General features: G+C 36.6%; 1 protein-coding gene across 1 annotated transcript; it reads right to left on the reverse strand.

Moving 5' to 3' along the window:
• Positions 1-795: 795 nt before the first annotated feature.
• MKP-4 (MAPK Phosphatase 4) lies at positions 796-24,066 on the reverse strand. The gene is made up of 9 exons (XM_071598373.1): positions 23,939-24,066; positions 23,698-23,856; positions 12,956-13,087; positions 12,780-12,876; positions 12,360-12,446; positions 9,613-9,761; positions 6,726-6,825; positions 4,526-4,959; positions 796-899 (listed from the first exon to the last, which is right to left on the reverse strand). The coding sequence occupies exons 2-9, from the start codon at positions 23,822-23,824 to the stop codon at positions 796-798; spliced, it is 1,230 nt and encodes a 409-aa protein (XP_071454474.1). The 5' UTR covers positions 23,825-23,856; positions 23,939-24,066.
• Between the last annotated feature and the right edge of the window lie 425 nt (positions 24,067-24,491).

Raw genomic sequence — 24,491 nt, forward strand, 5'->3', positions numbered from 1 at the left:
CATGTTCGAAGAAATGTGTCACCCTTAACAGTGACTACATTGAAAAATAAATATATGATTTTGAAACCTAAGAATTGTACTTTAATGGACTTTTTGCCCAATCTTGCCATTTTTTTTGGTTGCCCTCTACAAGCATGTGTGCATTACTTCTCAGCCTGCCCTCGTCGCATCATTCGATATCTCTTTTTATACATAGAAAGTGTGAGTTACATAAATTTTAGAACCTGATGACCAATCAGGAAATAATATAGAAAATCAAATCAATAATCTATACACATTCACCGTTAAATATAGTCACTGAATCTCTTATGGCTTGCATATGCTTGCTGCATATGGCTTGATAATATGGACTCAATAGTTCTTCATGCTTCAAGAAAGTTATAATGTGGATACCTCAATTAATCCTTCACTGAATCAAGCAAAGCAAAAAGTAACCAACCCATCACTGCAACTCACTTTACTGAATAATTCCTACCTGCAGATTAAGCTACATATGTTATGTATCTGTACACCCATTTTTTCATTTTTGCAAGAAAATCAATTCTCAATGAATGTGGCATGGCCCGTGGATTTTCGACGATGGTATCTAGACCCAATTTCAGTGCATACATATTAACACTCATACTCCCAAGAAAAAATAAAAAAATACCTCAAGGCAGATATACATATGCTCTTACAGGAATTCTGAGTCCATAAAAGGAATCATTCCAAACATTGAACTGCCTTGACAATATTGTCAAATAAACAACTTTGAAGTAAGCTCGCTTATAAAATTAAATTATTCTTTCAATGAGGTCATACAGTGGCTTGAACATTTTGAACCACATTGCTTCTTTCTACTTTTGATGGGACTAGATAAAATGCTGGAGCACACTTTGCCCCACAGGGACACATGCAACCTGGGGAGAAAGAAGAAAATCAGTGAGTGGTATGATGATTGGGTCAAAAGCAACAACTTTTTGTCACATCACACTTGAGACAAAGCAAATTGAAATTGGTATCGGTGAAATCTATTTTGAAATTAATTATTTTCTTACTTACAAAGATGTTTCGCAGAAAGGTGCAAAAACAATATAAAAGAAAATGTGAGAAAACTTTTAGAGGAAAAATGACTGCATTTTTGCCATAAGTTCCAATAATGTTTACAAATTCTTCTTATTCAGAAGGAATAAATACATTATTAGTTTGATATGGAATAGAGCCATGAGTACCATGGCTACATTCAGTCCACAAACAGTAAAGAGAGGAGGGAATGTAATTGTTCAATACCCTATTTTTAATTATTTCCATTACTTTTCCAGAAAAACTCATTAAAACTAAGTAATAGAAATACAATATAAAAACACAAGCATTCCCATGCACACAAGCTATTGGGCAGAGGCTAAAATAATTAGTCCTGAAATTCAAATATATACATAAAAGGATACCTAGAGTACTGAAAAGGCACCTACATGAAATGTGACTCATGGGAATATATGTGTAAAACAATTATGGAACACTGTAATTTTGAAAAGAAACAATATACCTCAGAAAGATCTGTCAGACAAACATTCTGCATTGACAAGGGAAAGAAGGGAGAGGACTTTAAGTCAAACCTATAAATACCTCATTTTTAATACTTAATTCTAAGAACTTTATTTGGGACTCATCATTAAGTGGAGTAGAATCAATATTATAGTAAAGGGATCAGTTATCAATAGAATGCTCTAATTTGTTGTACATTAAAGCTAAATATATTATTCGCAAACACCCTCTTAACATGATGACTAGTTTCCATTTCAGAAGGTAAAATCCAAGTGTACCTTGAAACAGTAGGGACTAACAGGCCAGACTCAAATAGCAGATACACATGGAAAATGGCAGAATAAGTAGTTTTTTTTTGCAGATGGGGAAAACAACCAACAGTCAGTATTATGCAAACTTACGACAACAAGATTGAGATTATGCTGAGTGATGAATTCATGAAAATAATAATAACAGAGGCAAAGACAATTACAATTTTCCACTTAATAAAGATTTATTTCCAACTAGTCTTGATGCACTACATCATTTTCAAGTGAAGCTCCCATTGTACAGAGTCCAATATGCATATTTAATATAGGAGGTGATGGACTCCTGGCACCCGGATGATCCCCAACAAAAGAGACTGATCAGTCAATGAACCTGACGAGCCGATATCACAGGACACCATCCTCCTACCCCACACACTGTGGGGAGATGGGATGATGGATGCCATAAGGAATTCAGATAAGAAGAAAAGACCATCTCATGCAACCACCTGGACTCTTCATATTCCTTTGTCTTTCCCTCTCCCTATACAAATCCTTAACCTACACCCCCCACTTTTACCTATTTTTTCATCCAATCCTCAAGAGCTTCCGTTTTCCCACTTGCCTAACCCCTCCCAGCACGTGAAGACACCCTGGTTTCCCCATCCCCTATATTTAATACATATATATTGGAATCTGTACAGAGAGAGCTTCACTTGAAAATGATGTAATGCATCGAAACTAGTCGAAAATAAAACTTTATTAAGAGGAAGTAATAGTCTTTGTCTCTGTTAGTATAGAACAGTTCCAACATATCACACCTGAATTTGTAATTTATACAGGGATAAATAGCCAGTTCACACATCCATAATGCAATGGCCACTATCAATTCGTTAAAGTTTGAATTGCTTCCTCACAATCCCTATTCACCAGATTTAGCCCACTCGTATTATTTTCTGTCTCCAAGCTTGAAAAAATAGCTCCGTGATAAAAGATTTGCTAACAATGAAGATGAGGAGCCTGCAGTTGGTGGCTGTTTTGAGGAGCTCGATGATTCTCACTACAAAGAAGGTTTTGAAGCTATGAACATTACAAGGAAAAACACATTGAGCTAAAATATTACTGTACAGAAAAATAAGGATACTTTTTTCCCAAATTTTTAATGTTTCCTTTGTTAGGTCGAGTAAGCCTGGGACTAACCTCGTAATTGATGATAAAAATAATCAGTTTATACTTATCCTTTCTCCCTATCCCTTCATTTATTCCAGTCTATCCCAAAAATAAGCCAACCAGGCAAAAATTTATTGAAGATCACAGGACAAATTACTTAAAATCTTCAACATGGCACCCTTGAGCATCAATGCAATATTCCGGTGCCTCTTCCAGTTGCAGTACATTCCCTGGAAGGCATCAATGGGAACCTTGTTCAGGCACCCCAACATGATGTTATCCAAATGGTTGCCTTTCAAGCTCCTTTTTATTATTGGGAACAAAAAGAAGTCTGGCAGTGATACATTAGAGCTGTAGGGTGGTGGGGGCAGTGTGCTTGGCCAGGTTCTCTGTCACGAGGAAGGCAGCGTGGGATGGCATATTGCCATGGAGCAGCCTCTAATTGGCAAAGATTTCCTTCTTGACAAATTTCACTCTTTTCCACAGCCTGTCAAGAACTTCCACATAAAACTTACAGTTCAGTCAGTCTCTGAACTCCAAACTCTTCGTGGATAATGTCTTTTGAGTTGAATATGATGACGGCAAAAGACAACTTATTTTTGGGATAGACCCTGTTAGACACATTTTGAGAAACAAAGGCCTGGCGAAGGAAGTTGTAGAGGAAGAAGCGATTGGGAAGAACTAAAATTGAAACCCAAAAGATGAGATATGCATGTAAAAAGTAATGGCATATGTCAAAGAGATTGTCTGATAAAAAACAAGTGGATAGCTAACTCAAATTGAACATGGCGCCCTCAAAAATGTTCTCTCACTCCATCTCCCTATTTGTACAGTTTCAGTTTACAGGTGTGCTGCTTCTCTTTTCTCACAAAAAAAGACAGCTTGTTCTATTTCTCATGCTGCTTCATGCTTCAATTAATCTGGCTTGGGTAGTCCTACAAAGGAGCAGTCAGTCGTCACTGTCCCCACCAGAGGAGCTCTTGTGGCCACCAGATCTGCAACCCCTTCTAAGGTCTTAAGGTCATAACCCATGGGGAGGGTAAGATTTGAGCATACTGCAATTATGCATGCCTTCTTATTACCTTGAAGATATCTAGCTTCAAATCCCATCTGCATCACTTTGTTTTAGTAGCTAACAAAGGTGCATTGGACATACCTTAGCACAAGAGCTTAGCATTCATTGCGAGACCCAGAAATATTGCTCTAAGTTCCAAATTTTTCAAAGATATATTTTTGAAGCGGTAACCCAATTTTAAGTTTAAAAATGTGGATAAACCAATAACCATTGAGAATTAAAAATCATTCTGACATGCACCTAACAAAAGATGCACATTATTGGGCTGAAATTAATTCAAATCATTTTAAAATGATTGACTAAGCCAAAATTACCAACGTATAGGAAAACCTTTAATGGAAGCGTGCTCTGAGCATCAATGATAGATGATCTTCAATGGACAGGTCTTTACATATTTTATTCAATATCTGGAAAATTTGGCATGGAATATTGTCAAATTCAAATTAATAATGAAATTGTGACCCATAGAACATGTAACAATTTAAATCCCATTCACTTGTAGGAAACTTACCTGACTCCCAATTGAATGAGCCAAGCTTAGTATTGCATTTTGGGCAGTATAGCTTCCCACACGATGTCTGATGTCCCACCTGTAGTTGCATCCATTGCATTGGCTCCACAAAAAATGTTTCTACACAAAGAGGTGGAAGGTCTTCCATAGCACAATCATTAGTTGTCAGGACTTCCCCAGGTGTTACAATTTTCTGAAGATTGTCCACATACCCTGCAACTGTTGTGGAACTTCTTAATGAAGCCACTGCATTGCTCATAACAGAACAGCCAACTGCACTTGTCTCTTCAATTGTGGGAGTGGTGACTTCTTGCTTAGATTTGTTATGGCTTGTGACAGTATTACACCTGGTCAACTGACTCTTCCCTTTTTGCCAAGATAAACTTATACCCTTATAATGAGGTATGAGATCAGATGCAGATGCTACTATTCGCCTGAAAATAAAATAGATTTCATTTAAAGTTTCATAATTTGATTTCACGAACCTAAAGGAAAAACTCCCAGTAAAACTGTCCCAACCACATTGTGAAATAGAGATAAATATTCAAATTTCCTCTATGGAAAAAACAGAAGCCAAAAGAAGCATCACGTATAATCATACCACCTTGCACAATAGCAATGAAAAATATTTTCATTTCTTTATACAAGTATTAAACATATTTATATTAATTTTTATTATGGAAGTGCCAATTATTACAGTAGGCATCTAATCACATACAAGGTTTCTATAAAAAGTACCGGTAACAAGTTTTCCCTGAAGTATGCGTAAAGAACTGAACTCAGGCCTTCAGTTAAGTGTGCACATGATCGCAGATTGTATTAGCATTGATAAGATGACAGTGCACACCATTATCACTGAAAATTTGGTACTTTGATACACTAGTCCCGAAGGTCTTAAGGATGACCAGAAGCAGAGTCGAGTGTCTTATTGTGAAGACCTTCTGCAAAGGCTTCATGATGATTCCCTAACCCCCTCACAGTCCTAACTTGGCACCAGCAGACTGTTTCCTATCCCCAAAAGTGAAATCCTCCCTCAAATATAAACACCATGGGACTCTCAGTGATGTCAAAGAAGCTTACACCTGTACCCTTAAGAACCTTCTGGAATGCACCTAGCAGGGAGCCTTTGAGTTGTGGAAAAGCTACAGGCAAAAGTATGTTCATGCTCAACGGATGTACTTTGAAGAATTTTGAGATATTGTATTAATATCTAAAATAAATCTATTTTCTCCAAACTTTTCCCGATCCTTTTTATATAAACCATGTACATCTAATGTTATGTCTCCAGATCAAAATAGACAGCATTTAAACTAATGGTATCTGGTGTCACTTAGTATAAATGCTTCAAGTAAAATAAGCACAAGAGTCACTTGGTTTTCCACAATATTCTTAATTTTGTACAACCCAGGCTTTCTTGAACAAAACATCATTTGGTTGAAACATCATCATTGATTTAGTAATACATGGATTTCATTGTTTCAAAAAAGTGAGGTTGTAGGAGAGGACAGAGGGTTTTGAGAGACGAGAGCCACAGGAGGACCAGGGCTCTATTGACCTTGATAGCACAGAAAGTTGAAATGAGAGTACAAAGATCTGTTGATGTTTACATTGAGGAACATTTTTGCGGGAGGAAATGGGTGTACCAAAGGGGAAGAAGACGGCCCTTACTTTTCAAATATGCCTTGCGCAATAATGTTTGATCAGCATCCAAAATTCTCTTTCATCTAATTTTTGGGAAACATTCCATATGCTTCAATAAAATGAATACCAGACACAGTGGAATCAACAAATATGGGTAAAACTTGGCGTATGTTCCTTCAAATGATGTTACTGAGATGCTACTCACTGAAAATTACTTCGATACACATCAATCGTGCAATCCCTCAGACTCTGCAAGGTCTTTTCAAACCACCCTTGTACATGGTATTTCCTTGTCCATTGGTTTTGACACCAATATGCTGAACTTTGACTCAGAAAAAGTCACCTTTTCTTACACTTAATCTTAAGTTCAAGGTAAATCTTTGACAGCCCAAAAAGACATCATAGTTTATACCTGTACTATAACTAATGCAGTTTTTTCCTGCCGGTAGTTTTTAACATTATGGGTAATTGAGCCATTTATAACTTGACCACGATAATTTCCACTTCAGCAAATTAATGTGTGTCCAGAAAACTTTATTTCTTGGAAGTGGTATCTTACCGGCACTTTTTACACCTATAGACAATTGGCTCTGGCCGCACAGTTATTTTTGCAGGATCAGGCTTCACAACATCAGAACAGCTCTGTGGAAGTATTTTAGCTGTAATATAGGAAAGAACACAACCAGATTAACATTTAAAAGTGCTACTCAGTCAAATTATCATTAACGTTTATCATCATACTTAAATCTCTGCTTTGGAATCAAATGCAAGGTAATTGGTCTTATAACAAACGATTCATAGAGTTGACGGAAGAAAATTTACCAATCACTCTTAAATTATTTAATTTAAGTCCTTTTAGACTAATTATTTTCTTCTGTGACAGACCTTAAGGTCTTTCAACAACCCTTGCAATTCTCACTTGGGTCTAATTTTAATCGAACTGTAGGAATCAAGCTGTAATGCATTGAACAAGGATATGATATTTTCCGCTGGTGAATTTACTATCATGTTATTTTCCAGCGTATTTTACTGAATTTGATATTGTAGGCCATGGTTGAGTATACAGGGTGCGTTCCGAAAGTAATGCATTGAATTTCCCGCACCACTTTTATTGGTCGGAGTGGGATCAAACCACTTGAAGTAGGTGGGGGGGATACATAGCTTTGCTGCAAAACTGGTCTCAGTGCTCTCCAAGTCGTGGAAGTGGCAGAACGTCAGTTATTGTAAACCTCTATGTGCCGACCATGTCACAAAAACAATTGAATCGGCGATCAAGCAACGTAACGAGATTAAGTTTTGTGCTAAACTGAAAAATCTCTCTGGAGGAGATGAGCAAAATGATTCGCGAGGCTTAGGGGGACTCTGCTCTGTCCTACTCACAAGTTTTGAGGTGGTTAAAGGCCTTTAAGGAGGGCTGGGAAGACGTCCATGACAAACAATCCTCTGAGTGGCCGCCAACCAGCAAAACCGACATCAATGTGGCTCCTGTTCGACAATTGTTGGGCTCTCACCATTGATAGAGTATCAAGATGGTTGCCAATGAAAATGTGCGCCAAGATCTTGCTCAAGGTGTTGTCAGATGACCAAAAGACCAACCAAGCAGAAATTCCAAGTGAACTTTTGCAAAATATTGAAAATGAACCTGATTATTTGGACAACGTCTTCACTGGTGATGATGGGTTTTTGAATAAGCCCCAGAAACAAAACGGCAAAGCTCTGAGTGGCACACCAACCAGTCCCCCAAGGCCAAAAAGGCAAGAATGAGCATATAAAAAGTGAAAACAATATTCATTGTCTTTTTCGACAGTAAAAGAGTGGTCCATAAGGAGTTTGTTCCTCAAGGACAGACAGTTAACGCTGCCTACTACGTGGATGTGCTGGAGAGACTCCGAAAAAGGGTTGTCAGGATGAGAAAAGATATCTCCGCTTACTGGCAACTTCATCACGACAACCTGCCTTGCCAAAATGCGCTACGAGTCTGAGAGTTCCTGGCCAAACACCACGTGCCAATGCTTTCCCACCCCCCCCTATAGTCCTGAAGTCGCCCCAGCAGACTTCTTTTTGTTCCCTCAGATTGAGGCAGGCCTGAAAGGAACCAGTTCCCCATCCATAGAAGAGATCCAATCAGCCATAACGAAGAAATTGTGAGAGGTGCCCAAAGGCACCTTCCAGGGTGCGTACTGGTCATGGCAGAGTTGGTGGGGAAAATGTGTAGAGGCCGAAGGACAGTACTTTGAAGAATTTTAAGTGTTTGTGCAAATCTGCTCAATAAATTACATCAAAAAAATAATTGCATTACTTTCAGAACACACCCTGTATATGTTTATGGTGTATAGTAGGCATAGTACAGCTCATTTAATAAGTAAGAAATGTGCATGTGTGAAAAGGTCAGTACCAGTGGGACCTCTGCTCCAGTTTCACAACTTGGCATGGGGAAGTACTTCTCTTGATGGCAGGAACATAATCTGAATAATATTTGGCAGAGTTTAGTCCTTAAAGTGCATACATATATTTGTTAACTAGAACTTGCCTACTTCCCGCTAAAATGTGAGGCGTGAAACAGTGGTTCATGGGCAATTGACACCCCTGCACATGGAATACTATGCTTCTACCTATCTTGTCTAGCACAACTACACCATTAAAAAACTACTGAAGTGTAGGCATTCTACACTACACGTTTATTGATCGGTCGCTTGCACACTCTTGCTCAACTTGATTTTGCCACCAAAGGAGTTTTGACTCAATCAATAGCAGGTGTGCTACCTCACCAAGAGGTCGCAGTTTCCAAGAACAAAACTGTGAAAAACTAAAGGTGAAGATGATGTGCAACTCCATTTTGCATATGCAATCATAAAAAAAAACAATATTTGAAGAAAAATAGGGAAAATAAATAAAATGATAGTCAAATGTTAAACACTATAATGATTAGCATTGCTACCTAACTGCCATTAGTATTCAGATAAAATAAACGCACAATTCAATGCAGAAAAAATTTAAGGTTTTTATAACCACATCAAATCATGGAAATGACATCATATGTTATACTAATCCATTGAAAGAACATTTTGGACATTTTACCTGAGATATAGATTAAAAAACACATTGATAACTTACATTGGACCTTGTAAAATGCATAAACTGGAGTGACACCAAAAATACAAAAACATAATTTGTGCATACAGAATTTCAACATCAATTTCATGCACCTCCAATGTAAAGTGGAGACATGCTGCAGCACCTTCTCAGTATCCCACAGATTTTATCTCGAAACCAAATGAATTAAAGGAAGATTACATCTGTAAATAGATTCATCAGAATGCAAACCACCCAGGCAAGCCCAAAAGATACAATGTGTAGATTCTTACAACATCATGATGTAACCTAAAGATATACATTTAAGGAGAAACTTATACCACAATAACTATAATGCAACAAAAAATTTTTACCTTTTTGGTACTTGTCAGCAGATATTTGAAGACGAAAAAGCCTGTAGCCAAGGTAATCACGATCTATACACCACCCCATATCTGCGTACAGACACAGCTGAGCGATGAAGCCTCGATTGGGACCAACAAAGCGTCGACAACTCTTCACCCTGGAGAGAAATCACAGAGTTTCAGCTGACAGTCAAAAAATATGGAAGAATTCCTTAACTAAAAATAAGTACATGAACGATTATTGACCATTCTCATGCCTGAGCTCTAAGCCATTAAGTGCACCCACTTGGAGCAGCTGCTAGGTCTACTTCTAGAAAAAGAGGAAATGTGAAATAAGGAACTGTAATCAACAAATAAGCAGTTTTCGACCATAAGTAGTAGTAGTAATTAGGGGAGGCAACCGACAGCTGAGGTCATTTGCACCATTAGGGATGGACAGGAAAGGATGAAGGGTGGAAAGAAACCCAGCATCAGCATTAGCCTACTCTTTACGAAAGGGGCCAAGGCCAAGCAGCTTAACGTCCCATCCGACGGACGGCGTACTCACTCAAAGTGCCCTCCACAAAGCACTTCAAGTAGGGATTGAGATACCCCTGAAAAATATTCAACACCGCTGGGATTCGAACCCAGGCTCTCAGGGTGGGAAGTCAGTATGTTAGCCTCCGCACCATCCCAATCCCCTTCAGATCTTCAGGTGGGGCCTCCTTGTGTGAGTACATCAGTCAAGTGTGTCAATCAATTATGGATTGAAACATCCAGTATTTCCAGGCACATGGAGGTTCACAGCTTGCACAGGTAGAAATACAAGGGCATGAGTTAAAACCAGACTTCAAGCGTAATGCATTAATATGTTGAAAAGTTAAGTTTTGACCAACTTTTAACTTAAAGTAATAGGTTTTATTCAACTAGCTGTACAACAAATTCATAATTCCTTTTATAATATTAACCTCAATCTCTATGAGTTAAATAATGAGTTGTAATTGATAGACACCATCAGTCATACCATAAGGTTGTTGCTTTACTTCTTTCATCAGTATGTCCATCGAACTTGAATCCTAAGCCTAAAAATTTAGTAATAATTTTAACATGCCATTTGAGGTTTAAGTTCAACTATCAGCAGCTGAAGTGCAAGCATATTGTTGAATATGAATCAATATCCCTTTTGCTTTTAAAACTTTTTAACAGATTATTTATTCATTCTCTCACACAGGAATCCAATTTAAATGAACTATTTATAGCTCTGAAAGGGAATATGTATGGAAAATTTTTGATAATTGGTTCTGCACAAAAATTCCACTACATAAATTTCTATGGAAAAACTACTGCTTAAACGAAATGGTTTCTCACTGGTCCATGTTGAAGGATTCCATTGCTGTCTTTAACCCTCAGAAAGATATTAGCAGTCACCAAAACATGAACCAGAACAGTACTGGAAAATCAGGAACAAAACTATCTCAACGGTGAATCCAATTCAGAATGATTCCTTTTTTTTCCTCCGGTCTTTCATTGAAAATATTTCATTTCACCATTCTTCTCGTTCCTCTTTCATTCAGACACTTCTGTTCATCTTTCAGTTCATTTCTACTAAAGTGAAACTTGAATCAGAACCTAACTCACTAGTGAAAATTCCAAAGCTATAGGCCTGATTTTATTAAGAACCTTGGGCAATGCCTATGACTGGATAAAGGTAGCTTTTACCTCTATGTATTCTTATTATTATGGCATGGCATTTCCTCTAGCATAGGTTTCCTTGTGGCTTTTTCAATGCTGGTAATTTGAAAAAACAACTGAATGTTAATTCATTACAAGATTCTACAATGGTTTTTTCCCAATGCTAGAATAACAATTAACTGCACAAATAAGCATATAGTTCACAAGAGTCACCGTGTAATATTATTTACCATTTTTTACAATTTAAATCAAGTTTTATCAAAAAATTGCATTCAATCTTTTCTGCACTTGGCCAAAGCATTATTAGCACCATATGGCAAGATTAATCAGATGGTAAGAATTATAGTTGGATGGGAGTGATAGTTGCCAGAAATTATTTGAAGCATGTTCTTTCAATAGACATAAGGAACCAATTCATAAAAATTCATGCATAAAGTTTCCTTTGCTACTAGGCTGGGAAACATAGACAGTAAAAACAGCAGAGATTAGAAGATTACAAGAGATGGAATGTGGTGTTGTTAAAGAATGATGAAAATAAAACGGATAGACAGAGTATTAAAATGAAGAAGTGATTCAAAAGGTGGGTGAAGAGAAAATTCTAATGGCCCCACTTACATCAAATTGGAAAACTAATAACACATGTCTAGAGGTACAATATTTTACTGAAGACTAATGTGAAGGAAATACAGAGGGAGACCAAGACTGCATTGTGAGAAGCAAAAGATGAAGGTTTTCATTACAAGGAATGAAAATATTGTTAAAGAAGAGGATGACTTTGAGAACTGCCACAAATCAATCTTCAAATATGGTGATGACATAGATATTTATTAAACATTTTCAATGGCTATTCTTTAATTGAAAAATAGGAAAACAATTGCCTATTGTTTAAGTTTATACTACAATTAGAAATACAGCAATGGATGGTATCTCCACATTAAGCATTTTTGGACATAATCAATGATTGAAAACAAAATAAGAGCTAGAGGGTTTGATAATTTCATCAAATATGAAAATCGTATTGAGTTATAATTGAGGATTTGTACCAAAGATATATTACAGTTCAAGGAATTTAAGACAATAAGTACCTTTCTATGGCCTCCTCATATGATATCCGATGCTTCTTCATCAAATATGCAGTAACTATTGTCGCACTTCGTGATACACCAAAATAACTGTGAAAGGAAGTTGATACTAAAGGAAGTATAATTTTCTTGAGTTGGAAAAATAATACTCAAATATCATGAGAATTAATAAAAAATTTCCAGATTACAATCAATTTGAGGCAAAGAAACTCTTCCTAAAATAATTTCAAAACTTTAAAAAATAGAAGACGTTTAATACACTCCATTAACTAGACTGAACATTTAAAAATTGCAGAAATTGTGATATTTCATATATTATATTGGACAATTCATCATGCATTGTTCAATACAACTTATGAAATGCATCTTATCATGAATAAGTACAGAGATAGGGTACACAACCTAGTAGAAATAAAGACTCACCAATGAACAAGTACAACTCCCACTTCAATGCCATTGGTAATAAATTCATAGGCCCCTTCAAAATGACTCAGTAAGTCCTCCTTGGGAAGATCAGTAACTGAAAGGGAATAAAAACAAGTTAAGACATGAAATGATTTGTTATTTTCTACCAACACACACTTCCACCGAATACACACCTTGAATAAACTTAGTTACAATTCCAGGTAGCTCTGTTATTTTTCTTGGAAGAGGGCATGAATCAACAGTTAAAATATGGGTAATTTTATGGCTAGCTAGAGCATCCACATCAGTTGCAGCTGTGAGGTTACCTGCCCAAAAAAAGAAAACAACGACATCAAAAATTATTCATAAGCTCTTTGTCAAAATTATGCCTCATGTTATGACAAGGACTGTTTGTATATCCTTGACCTTGATGCAAATCTTTGGAAAAAATAAGCATGACAATACTAATTAATCCGAAGACTTAAGATATTATGTGATGAAATTCTGATGAAGTAATTATAAATTACAGGTAGTGAATAATAATATGTTATGGGAAATTGAGTAGCTAATTGGTAGACAATTCAGCAACTGACTGGAGAGTCATTGGTTTAAATTCTGGGTGAGACCTCTCGAGTAACCCCTAAACAAGCCAAGTCATGCCACATTCTGTTTACTAAAACTTCATGGTGGGGATGTGAGAATTTCAATGCTTCACTTCAATATATCAATGGGTAATTTGATACTGATTACAAGAAAATACTGGTGAAATTTTATCTTAAATTTTAACCTCCAAGGCTACTTGCACTTCAAAAAATATACCAACCTTCTTGTAACTTCAGTCTCTCTTTTTACATAGGCTAATGCACTAACACCCTTTCCATCCATATCAACAATCACCATAACTCCACCAAATCTCCTCAATTCCTCAATCACCCCATTCTTAATTACTACACCGACACCCTTACCACTACAACTACTCTGGACAGCAACCAGAAAGTTCTTGCTTTTTTATAAATCTCACCAAAACATTTCACATGTTTGGTCATACTCTGCTCCGGTGATATTGTCCAAAAGTTTTTATTTTAGGAGTTTCCCTGAACTGGCTGACCTCCTTACCCATCAAACACATCTCAGAGAATTGAACTCATTCTAAGAAATGCATATCAGTTCCCCTCACTATATCAACTCTCATACCTCAAGGAACAATCTAGGGGTCAATTTTACTCTTGATTTATGTTAATGATTTGCCTCTACTTTGCACCAAGAGTCACGTTAACACCCATATCATTTGCTGATGGCACGCACACCATTATTCCATAATAATCCTAAGATTTTCTATCTTATCAAACCCATTTACTGGGGAGAATTTGAAATTTGTGTGCAATTAACAATTGAAACTATATTATAGCTAAACCTAAGTACTATTGTTTAATCAATCTTAAGTATTAAAGTTACTTCTCAACAATATTCCTATAGGTTCGGCATATAAAAAAACCATAAACACAGTAATCAACCCGAAGGTCGGTTTCGTAGGTGATGGTAGAGTGCACCCAGTACTAAGCCCGATGGTGTGTGAAATTCACGCATCAGGATAGGGGGGCCAGTTCCTTTCCCTGTGCCAGTTATGGTTTCCCAGAAATATCTGGTACCCAAAAAATCACATAGCTTGGGTGGAGCTACAGGTGCTCAGAGACTCGCCCGGGCATTGAACCCGGGACCCTCTGGTCAGTAGTCCAACATTCTACCCCCTGGACTACTGCGACCCACAGGTTCCATATATTATATACTCAAATTCTTATGGGTATATTTTCAACAGTGGAAGCTAGTCAATCCATGTTATTAAATTATGAAAAAAGTTAGACACAGTTGTGTATGAAGCGACTTTATTTTTAATTCAGTTTCATTAAAGTTTTGAAATTAGTTTAATATTCAAACTTCTACACTGGAGTTTCCTCTGTCATTGTTTTCCAAGGATCTTCAGTAAGACAGTCACAAGCAGTACTTTTAATCCTTTAAAAATATTGTTTGTGACTGGCTTATTAGAAGTATGTTTGGGGTGCTCTACCACACCTTCCCTCGTAAACTTTTACCAGATAAATTAAATATTTTTAAAGCACCTTGTGTGTGTAACCTTTAAACAAAGTCATATTAATATAATTTAATTTCTCTTCCAAGTATTTTCTAACTCATTATGTAACAACTGCTTTTGTGATGCACACTCAAGAAACTCCAGAAAAATCAAAAGATGAACAAATGGCACCAAAGAAATAAGAATTACAGAAGAGGATACAGGATTTCACTGAGCAGCTAGGTTCAGCCAAGAAAACACTGAAAAAGATTGATTTAATCTACTTGTTTCCTTTAGATCTTGCACAATCAAGTGTTCCATCATTTGTAGAATGTTTATTTGCCATTCTAATAACAGAGCCACAATTGAAGTTTTTTTGAGTCTAAGATTTTTGTATGCAAATGAATTTCTAATCTTTGAGGAAAAAACTGACATGCTACCAAATATTTGAGCCCACACTCTCCTTTAACCTTGTTTCCAGGGAATTTTTTTAAATTAATTCCATCAGATTTAATCATCAAGTGTTACAAACAATGGTAGAAAGCTTTCTCTGAACTCCCCCCCTAGATTAGGCTGTGGATGTTTAATAATGCAAGGTTTAATATGTCTACCATGCTATAACAGTGGGCTCTCGTAGGGACTGTTTTGAAGGGATCCAGAATTAGGAATATGCTACCCAGTAAAAAGTGAAACCAGGTTTGACCTTCTAAGGTAAGTTAAAATTGTGATGGCAGGAGCATAACTTAAAGTTAGGTAATATATGCCCCAGTAACTTGCTTGTGTCCACTCCATTGCTCATTAGTAATAACATAGAGAAAAGTCATTCATTTCACCAATATTTGAAATACAGTAAAACTTCCTCAAATACGGCTTCCCATACTGCAGTTTCTATTCACACAGTTTTCAGATAGAGACCTTGCTTCATTGAATGCAGGCAGTGATTATTTTTTATGCAGTTTCCTTGAATTACCTTTTTCACAAAGTGTTTTACTAAAAAGATCATCAGGAAGAAACAATTGTACTGAAAGAGATATTTATTATTAATTAAGATTATGTTTTGCCGAGTCTTTCGGCTCCCAATAAAAATTATTACACACTTTGCATTGCTTTGTGCAACTTAAACCTACCTGGAGGAGGGGTTTATTTTTACATTATTGATTGTCACTTGAGAGTTAACAGTACATTAGCCACATCAAATAGCATTCATTCATTATCCCAAGAAATTCCATAGACCATGGAATATTTCCACTGGAAGATATTGTTTTCACACCAAAGATAAAATAACAAAGATACACCATACTTCTAATATAAACTTGAAGGGGGGTTCAGAATGTTTGACGAATGGCAAAACAAGTCCTTCAAATACCTACAGTTTGGTTACTTATTTTACTGGTCAAAACAGAAATATTTGGGTATTTTTCGGCATTATTTCCTAGATTTTTAAATTTCATATTCTCCTCACAATGCCCTCAAAAGTCAAACATTTAACTCCAATTTGTAACACCACACTGTTCATCTGCAAAAATCTAGAAAATCAGGAAGTGTTTGCTTTAACCTGTAATTCTGTTACCCTTCCTCATAGGTCGAAATGAATTAGAAAACTTGCTACTCTAAATTCATGCCATCTAGACTGGGAATAAGATGTACAAGCACTTGGCCCCAGTCGCGGTGGAGCTGACATCACCCACCTTCCTCCCTCGGTCTCTACCTCCCTCAACTCAGCATTTTAATGCAATGACTCAACTTAAGCCATCATTACAGTCCTGACGTTATTTATGGGAACTGATACCAAAGACTCATATTCCCTCTCACCAAACAATACAACCAAACCAGCTGCAAGTAAACTGCTGGTCCTCCAGCTTCTGAGTAATGATACAAGACTCAAAAAACTGTATCTTCACCCTTTGATGAAATGAACCGGGCTCATGAAGGGGACTGTCACGAAGATGTTGATTAGATGAGTTCTGGATGGTCAGCAGTCTGCAATATCTCATGTGTTGATCCACTATGATAGGCATACCAGGAAAGAAAAGCTGCATCTTCCCCAGAGTTATCCCATTCTCCTTCCCCACCTTCCTTTGCAGACACGGAAGGAGTATGGAGAAGAAGAATGGAACAGGGAAACAACCTTCTCCTAAGTTTTGACATAATAGTATCCCTTGTAACCTTGAGCCTTTACTCATACTAGGCATACGTGTACTAGGGTAAAATGATGGTTTGTCCACATAACCACAGTATATGCATATACTTGTAAGATGGCAGTGATTAGTTCATGCATCTCAATCCAGATGATTGCTGACTGCTCCTCAGCTTTAAGGAGTTGAACATTATCAAAGATAATCATTTCAGACAAAAGTCCGCTAATATCCCCAATGCTTTGAAATGTCACTTTCTCCAACAATTTTAAAACTCAAAACCCCATGAATAAATAATCAGTACTGCAGTTCAAAGACTTAAGGGTGTTTGAGAAGATTGTTTCATGAAGTACTCAGAAGTTGCTTCGGTAAAATATCGTACATATCTCCCACATTTCTTACAGATAAAAATCTCATCGCCAAATTTCAATAAGGGATATGAGAGCTCTGAGCACATTATACTATTTAATTCAAGAAGTTCTCTCAAACTGATAGAAAACATTGTGTGAGGACTTTTATAACAGTAGAGTGAAGTAATATTGACAGAATACATCAAGTTGTAAGGGTATTAATTTGATGACAATTATCCTTTAAAATAAAGGATTGCTTTATTATATTTTTTCCTTTTAAATATATCTTTTTTTTTATTTGTATCATTTAAAGGGTTATCATGGTTCTTATCGTATCCCATTCTTCCTAATTTTGAATTTTTTTGGGAAAAGATGTGTGTAATGAGGCTATTTCTTCTTTTATTAACCCCAAATGCATTTTAGGTAGTTAAACCCTCATTTAAATCTTTATCTCGATTACCCTTTAATATCATCTGCAGTAACACCCTCCATTTTATTTAATTTAAATGTTTATTTGATATAAAATACTGTCATCAAAATATTATTTTGGTAAAACATATATTTAGTGAGTTTTGAATAATCAAAAATATCAAATTAAAAAAGGAAATAATTTCATGGTCATCACCTTTGGAAATAAAAAGACTTTTTATTTTAAACAATATTCTTTTTATTTTATAGTTTTAATTTTAATATAATGTTGCTTTAATTAGCCATTACAGTGAGACTTTTTAAACAATTTCATTTTTATTTATTTTAAAATAGTGGTTCTTTCATTAGACATTTCAGCAAGATCTGTTTGGAAAAACTGTGTAATATGTGATAATATCCTCACCAGTTAGCCCCAAGTACATTTCATTTGAAATACCCTCCCCCTGAAGTCCTAGCCCTCATTGTCCTCCCTGGATTATTATCTCAGCGGATTCCTAACTCATACTTTGTCTCTCAATTTTACAATGGGAGAGAACTAGGTATTTAAAACTGAGTTACATAGCCCCTCAGAAGATGGAATTGGATAGTTTCTTCATCAACCTCTGTAGTTCATATTTTTTTCCATCAAAAATGATGAAAAATTAATATTTACAGACATATTGACATATTACATATACATTTTACCATGAAAAAATTATTTTTCAATCATTAAAAAAAACCATTTCACAGTGTTCTCGAACCCTGGTTGAAACTTCACTCAATCTGCAACCATTTTCTAGGTTCTGAGGACTGGAATTAATTCTTTCAAACTCTGAGATCCACCTTAAGTATGAGGGTGATATTTTAACAAGGCAATGATCATTATCATAGTTATTTCAAAAATTGATTTAAGTATGGTGGGGATGAGGCATGCACCCATCTAAAAAATGATGCTGGATTGCATGCTGCATTCAGGTAATGATTTAAACAGTAGAGGAATACAAAATTATTGTTTGAAGAAAAGAAAGCCTCAGATCACTAACATTAATATCCTTAAATTGGAGGGGAAAGTGCATGCATATGTTTTTGACCTAAATGCATTGTTGATAAATTGAAGCTATACTCTCCTTCTGCTTTTTCCACTAAGGATGTATCAGAGGCTTCAACATTCAACATTCTTGACTCTTTCCATGGTGTCATCCCCTCTGAGCTGCTTCCAAAATTATCCAAACCAGGAATTAATGTCAAAAAACCTTTCTTTCTAATTGGAATTTATCTCAACAATTATAACTTAAGAGAAAATTTTATTTGCTTGGGTTACCACTCATAATCCCTAATATTGTGAAATTTCTGAAACCGTTTTCAACAATTTGCAACGAGTACTATATGCACTTCTTAAAGCTGCTTACCTCTGCCTCCCAACCCCAGACTTCGCCTTCCCTTGGCCCAAAACCTTCCAATCTGGCCTGAAGAAGGTCTCAGAGAGGGCCGAAAGCTAAAACTTTCTGAAATGTGTCCTTTTACATGTTTTATATTTTATTTTTGTGTTCTATTGTACCGTCCAAATCTTATATTGCTCTCATGAGTGCTTCTACGTCATTGATATTTATAGATCTGCAGGCCTCAAAAGTAGAGGATCCTAATCTTCTAATGAAAAAAGTGGAGAAGAACAAAACAGAGTAAAAATCCTGCCTGGAGGCTAATCCCATGGATTTCATCTGTTTACTGCTGTTGAAACTCAACTTCTCATCACCATCCTGTCTGGAGTTTGAAAAAAGAACTCCCCAACTAATTTCATTGCACCAAGCCATCAGAAAGAGAATCCACCTCACATGAAAATGAATGACTGCTTCCCCTGTAATCCTTGCCTCTTGCATGTTTGCCCATTTCTCTGATTGTGGGTGAACAGCTTCCAAGCACCATCTCTTGGCCAAAGTATCACGGAACATGATCGCATAAAGCATCAGCCCAGCAAGTGGAAGGACTGTTAGTATTCTACCAGTTAAAACAGGCTTAAATACATAATAGGAATATGGAACGTTAGGTCATTAGGGGTGTGCCAGGAAATTAGAAAATGCAAATATGGAGACGGATAGGCTGGGGATAGACATCCTGGGATTGAGCAAAATTAAGTGGGCGCGGGCACACGACTTCTGGAGCAATGGCTACAGGGTGATATACTCATAAAATAACCAGAAAATTGTAGGAGTACACATCATACTCATGAGGAAGTGGGCAAGGAAAATAATATCGTGCTGGCAACATAAAGAAAGGATATTGATGATTGAGGTAGAGGCAGAACCTACAGATACAGTGATAGTACAGGTTTATATGCCGACCTCCAGCCATTCAGATGAGGAAACACAGGCAGTATACAAACAACTGGAAGAGGTTCTAAGAACAGTAAAAGGGAAGGAAAACCTTATAGAAATGGGATATTTGAATGCTGAGGTCAGCGAGGGCTGAGAGGGAAGTAGCGTGGGATTTTTCGGATTAGGAAAACAAAATGCCACAGGAGAGAGACTGATGGAATTCTGCACCGAGAAAAACATGGTAGTGGCAAATACCATCTTTCATCAACATCCAAGAAGAAACGCACATGGAAGATGCCTGGAGACAAAGCAAATTCCAAATTGACTACATCCTTATCAGGAGGAGGTACAAGAACCAAGTTAAGAAGTGTAAGAGCTACCTCAGCGTAGATATAAATAGCGATCACCACCTGTGATCATAAACAGCAGACAGCGATACAAGAAAATGAAGAAAGATACACAAAAACCCAGATGGAACACAAAGATACTAGAAGAAAAGAGCGCAAGAGAAAAATTCACCCAGGCCATTGAAAGGGAAGTAGAAGGAAATAATGATAATGCCAGTACTAACGGTCGAGAGAAAGAAATGAAGAATATAATTACCAAAGCTGCAGATGAGCTCCTCGTGAGTAAGTTGGAAATGTCTAAGAAGCCATAGATAACAGCTCAAATAAGAGGTCTCATAGAAGAAAGAAGAAAATATAAGAACCCAAGAAATGAAATTGAAGGAGACCTCTACAAACAGTTGCGGAACCAGATCATATGAGAGCAAAGAAAGAATGGATAAAAAGCTGCTGCAAGGAAATTAATGACAACATGAAAAAGGGAAATAGCACGGTGGCTTATAAACTTATGAAGAGGCAATGCGGGGAAAGAAAAACAAAATCGCAAAACATCCGCGCCGCTAATACATACATACAAAAAGATGATGACGAAATTGGGAATAGAGGGAGAGAATACATTGAAGTACTCTATCTAGCTCCCAAACCACTAGAAGATGGCGTAATTAAAGATGAAAGCATGCTAAGTAAAGACGATTGGGGTCCGCAGATATTGAGAAGTGAATTCGAGAGAGCCGTGGCAGATCTGAGTAACAACAAGGCACCAGGAGTTGACAAAATAAACAGATAAAGAATCAAGGCTCTCAGATTCAAAGCAAAGGATACCCTCTATGGAATAATAAAAGATAGCTACGACAGCGGAAAGATACCAGAAGACTTCGAGAAAAGTAAAATGATTGCAATACCAAAGAAACATAAATGTGAGGAACACAGAACATTGAGCCTGATGACTCGAGCATCAAAAATCCTTACTAGGATAATTAGTCGAAGAATAGAAGGAAGGATAGAAGGCAACCTCTCAGAAAACCAATTCAAATTCAGCATAAACCAAGGAGCAAGAGAGGCAATTCTCAGCTTGAGAGTTCAGGCCAAAGAAATGAGACATAAATAAGCCAATATATGTGGCAGTCGTGGACTTGGAGAAGGACTTCAACAACTTTGTATGGAACAAGATGTTCAAGATACTGGAAGCGCTTGGATTGGACTACAATGACAGAAGAATCATCCATAGCATCTACATGAATCAGTACAAAAATTTCAGAGTGTAAAAATCATTCACCTTCACCGGGATACGAACCGGGATTCCTCAATGTTCGGTCGAGTGTTTTAGCCAGTTAAGCTATCAAAGCATCCTCCCAACTCTGAAATTTTGGGGGCTGGTAAAGGAAGAAGATGCTGTGACGAAATACCGTGCATAAAATGTCATTGGCATTTATAGTCATGCGCGATGCACCACAGTCCACGAGGTTAAAGCCAACTTTTAAACACTTAGGCTGTTTATACCTTGACAAATTCCAAAGAAACTGCAGGAGATGTTGCTCCAGCAACTTTTAACGGAGTCATCTGCTAATGTGCATTTCAATGCAACAATTTCAGAGTGTAAAAATCATTCCTGGTAAAGGCGAAATGAAATTACTGGGAAGGAGTGTTTCCAGATAAAACCTAAATTCATGCTTTTTTACCTTGATTACTCAGAAAAGGAAAGGCCTGAATGGCTTTATATATATTTCATGTTAATTAATAAATAATAGTGATTTAAATATATGACAACTGTAAAGAAAAGAAGATTGAAAACTTTAACATGGAGCCTGGTTTTACAAAGAATGGAAACTTGACCATTTAGGTAAAAAGATATATGTAGATTGGAGGGTTTTGATTTGCTGGTGTGGAGAAGAATGGAAATACTTGAAGGGGGCACAAAGGAAAAGAAGTTCTGAGCATGTTAGGAGAAAATATATGGTTGTTGAGGGAAACTCACAGAAGGCAAGACAGGTGGATCCAGGAGATACTTAAAGAGATAAGTGGATACTGAGGATGGTGATTGGAAGAATGCTGGGGAAGCAAGGTAGATGGAGACAAAATTGGCATTTTAGATGGAATCAAGGGACATAGAAAATATGCTGAGCATGAGAGAGAATGAGTTAAGCATCCTATACACCTTGCAAGTTGTATTTGTAAAGGAGATATTAGGTCAACATCCTTACACTTCAACTCATATTGAGTCAAAAACAAGGTTAACACATCAAAAAATTGTTATACTTTACAGTTGCATTTTTTGGGTAGAAAATTGTGTATAATGTGTACCATTCAGAAAATTAAAGTGCAATGGCCAGGAAAAGTAAACAGATAATTTTGAATTCAAATTTCTTGTTTCTTTAGGTGCCAAGGTATGTAAGCAGTTATAGAGCACAAACCAAAATTCCTAAATATGGGGACAAAGCATAATTTTCTACTACACAGAACTGATAGTGGTTGACAGCTGTAGCTCGACATAAGGTTTATTCTTTTCAAATGACAGATCAAAATCTAATAATAGCAAAGAATTAGATAATCTAGGAAAAATGGGAACAACAGCAATATATCAAGAAGAATACCAAGGGGGAGTGATTGGGGTAGGGTGGTGCTTCCTTAGTAATGTCACTTTACGTCTGGAAGAAGTTTACTTTAAATCAGTGTCCACAGTTGATTATTTCAGATATTTACCACGTCCCGATCTTTTGTTTCACATGATCAAATTCTATCCTCGAACACATTTATGGTACAGACATGTACATCATCCTTTAGGGAGCCAGATGTCAGAATGAAGAACAAATATTAAATCACTAAAAAAAAGATGCTAAACGGTACACTTGAGACTAGAAACGCCATAAACTGCTACACACATTGCCAGACTCAAATGGCACTTCAGCACCTTCAAATGTCCTTTGAAGATATATACAAAATAGTGACAACCCTTCTTCCAAGGAAAATTCAACTGTGTTCTGCACTAATGTTTTTAAACAGCTCATATATGAAAGATAATTGGACCTATATAAAATCACTGGCTATGCAAATAATTATGGTCACCATATTTCTTACAGGGTGTGTCATGGCATTTGAGTTTCTAATGTCTTATGCTTCAGTAGATTTCTAAAGTTAAGGTTTGACTAGATTCACCCACTCTGCCTTTCGTTTTAACTAGATTTAGTTTTTTTCATGAGTTAATAAACCTTTGACGGTGAATTCTCCTATATCATACTACAAAGATAGGGTATAATCATTACGAATAAACTAGGATATAAAAATGTTACCTCAGCTGTCAATTACGACTATGATTACTCACCTAATAATAAACCAGGTTCAATTAAGTCCAAGTTCGTAGGTCCAGCATCAAAATCCTCGCGTTCCAAGTTCACGGGTTTCCTTTTCTTTTTTGAAGATCCCCTTTCCTTCTTTTTTGCTTGATCCATCTCATCTGCCCGTCACATAACTATTCTACTAACTATTGTAATTTAAGCGTTTGAAGTCAAAATAAATTCAAAAAGCATTACACCTTTATATGCTACGATGACATTTGAACTAACCAGAGTCGTAGTTGCATTTCTTAAGCTGTGACAGTGAATCACTTTAACACAAAAATTTAAAGTGAATTCATCTTTTACGTTATCCTTCCCTTCCGAACATAATTAATCAACATTTAAACACCAAAGGATAAAATTCACGGCAGGGCTAACAAAAACTCTGTTATGAAATTCTTTTATCGATCCAGTTTAGCGCGTTCTTGCGAATTTCACTTCTCTTTTCTTTAGCTTTCGGCTCAATTTTCAAAGATGCGAGAGAAGTATAGCGGCATACCTTGCAGAATTTCCAGCAATTTTAAATGTCTTTCTTCCGATTTCTTTCTCCCCTATACCGTATATAATAAAGAAGTTACTCTAGCATTGCAAAGATTCAACTTGCTGTATTTTAAAGAGGTCTAAATGTAACTTTTTCAACTATAGCGTTTTTGTAAACTCCCGTTTAAAGAATATTTTTTGTAACTAAAAGCATTTCTTTGGTGTCCTAATGACTAGTGTATCCGTTTGGTACGTTCATTAGGAATATTTAATATCAAATCATCGCGAAATTGAATGGATG

This window comes from Hetaerina americana, unplaced genomic scaffold, assembly GCF_022747635.1.
Source record: "Hetaerina americana unplaced genomic scaffold, ioHetAmer1.1.p SCAF_1, whole genome shotgun sequence".
Classification (NCBI taxonomy): domain Eukaryota; kingdom Metazoa; phylum Arthropoda; class Insecta; order Odonata; family Calopterygidae; genus Hetaerina; species Hetaerina americana.

Bases quoted from the DNA above. Each gene is read 5' to 3' on its own strand.
- MKP-4 (XM_071598373.1), bottom strand. From the start codon at position 23,824: ATGGATCAAGCAAAAAAGAAGGAAAGGGGATCTTCAAAAAAGAAAAGG. The intron at 12,877-12,955 runs GTGTGTATTCGG...ATTCCCTTTCAG, and splicing joins TGTAACTAAGTTTATTCAAG to TTACTGATCTTCCCAAGGAG. The intron at 12,447-12,779 runs GTGAGTCTTTAT...TTCCTTTCACAG, and splicing joins GGAGTTGTACTTGTTCATTG to TTATTTTGGTGTATCACGAA.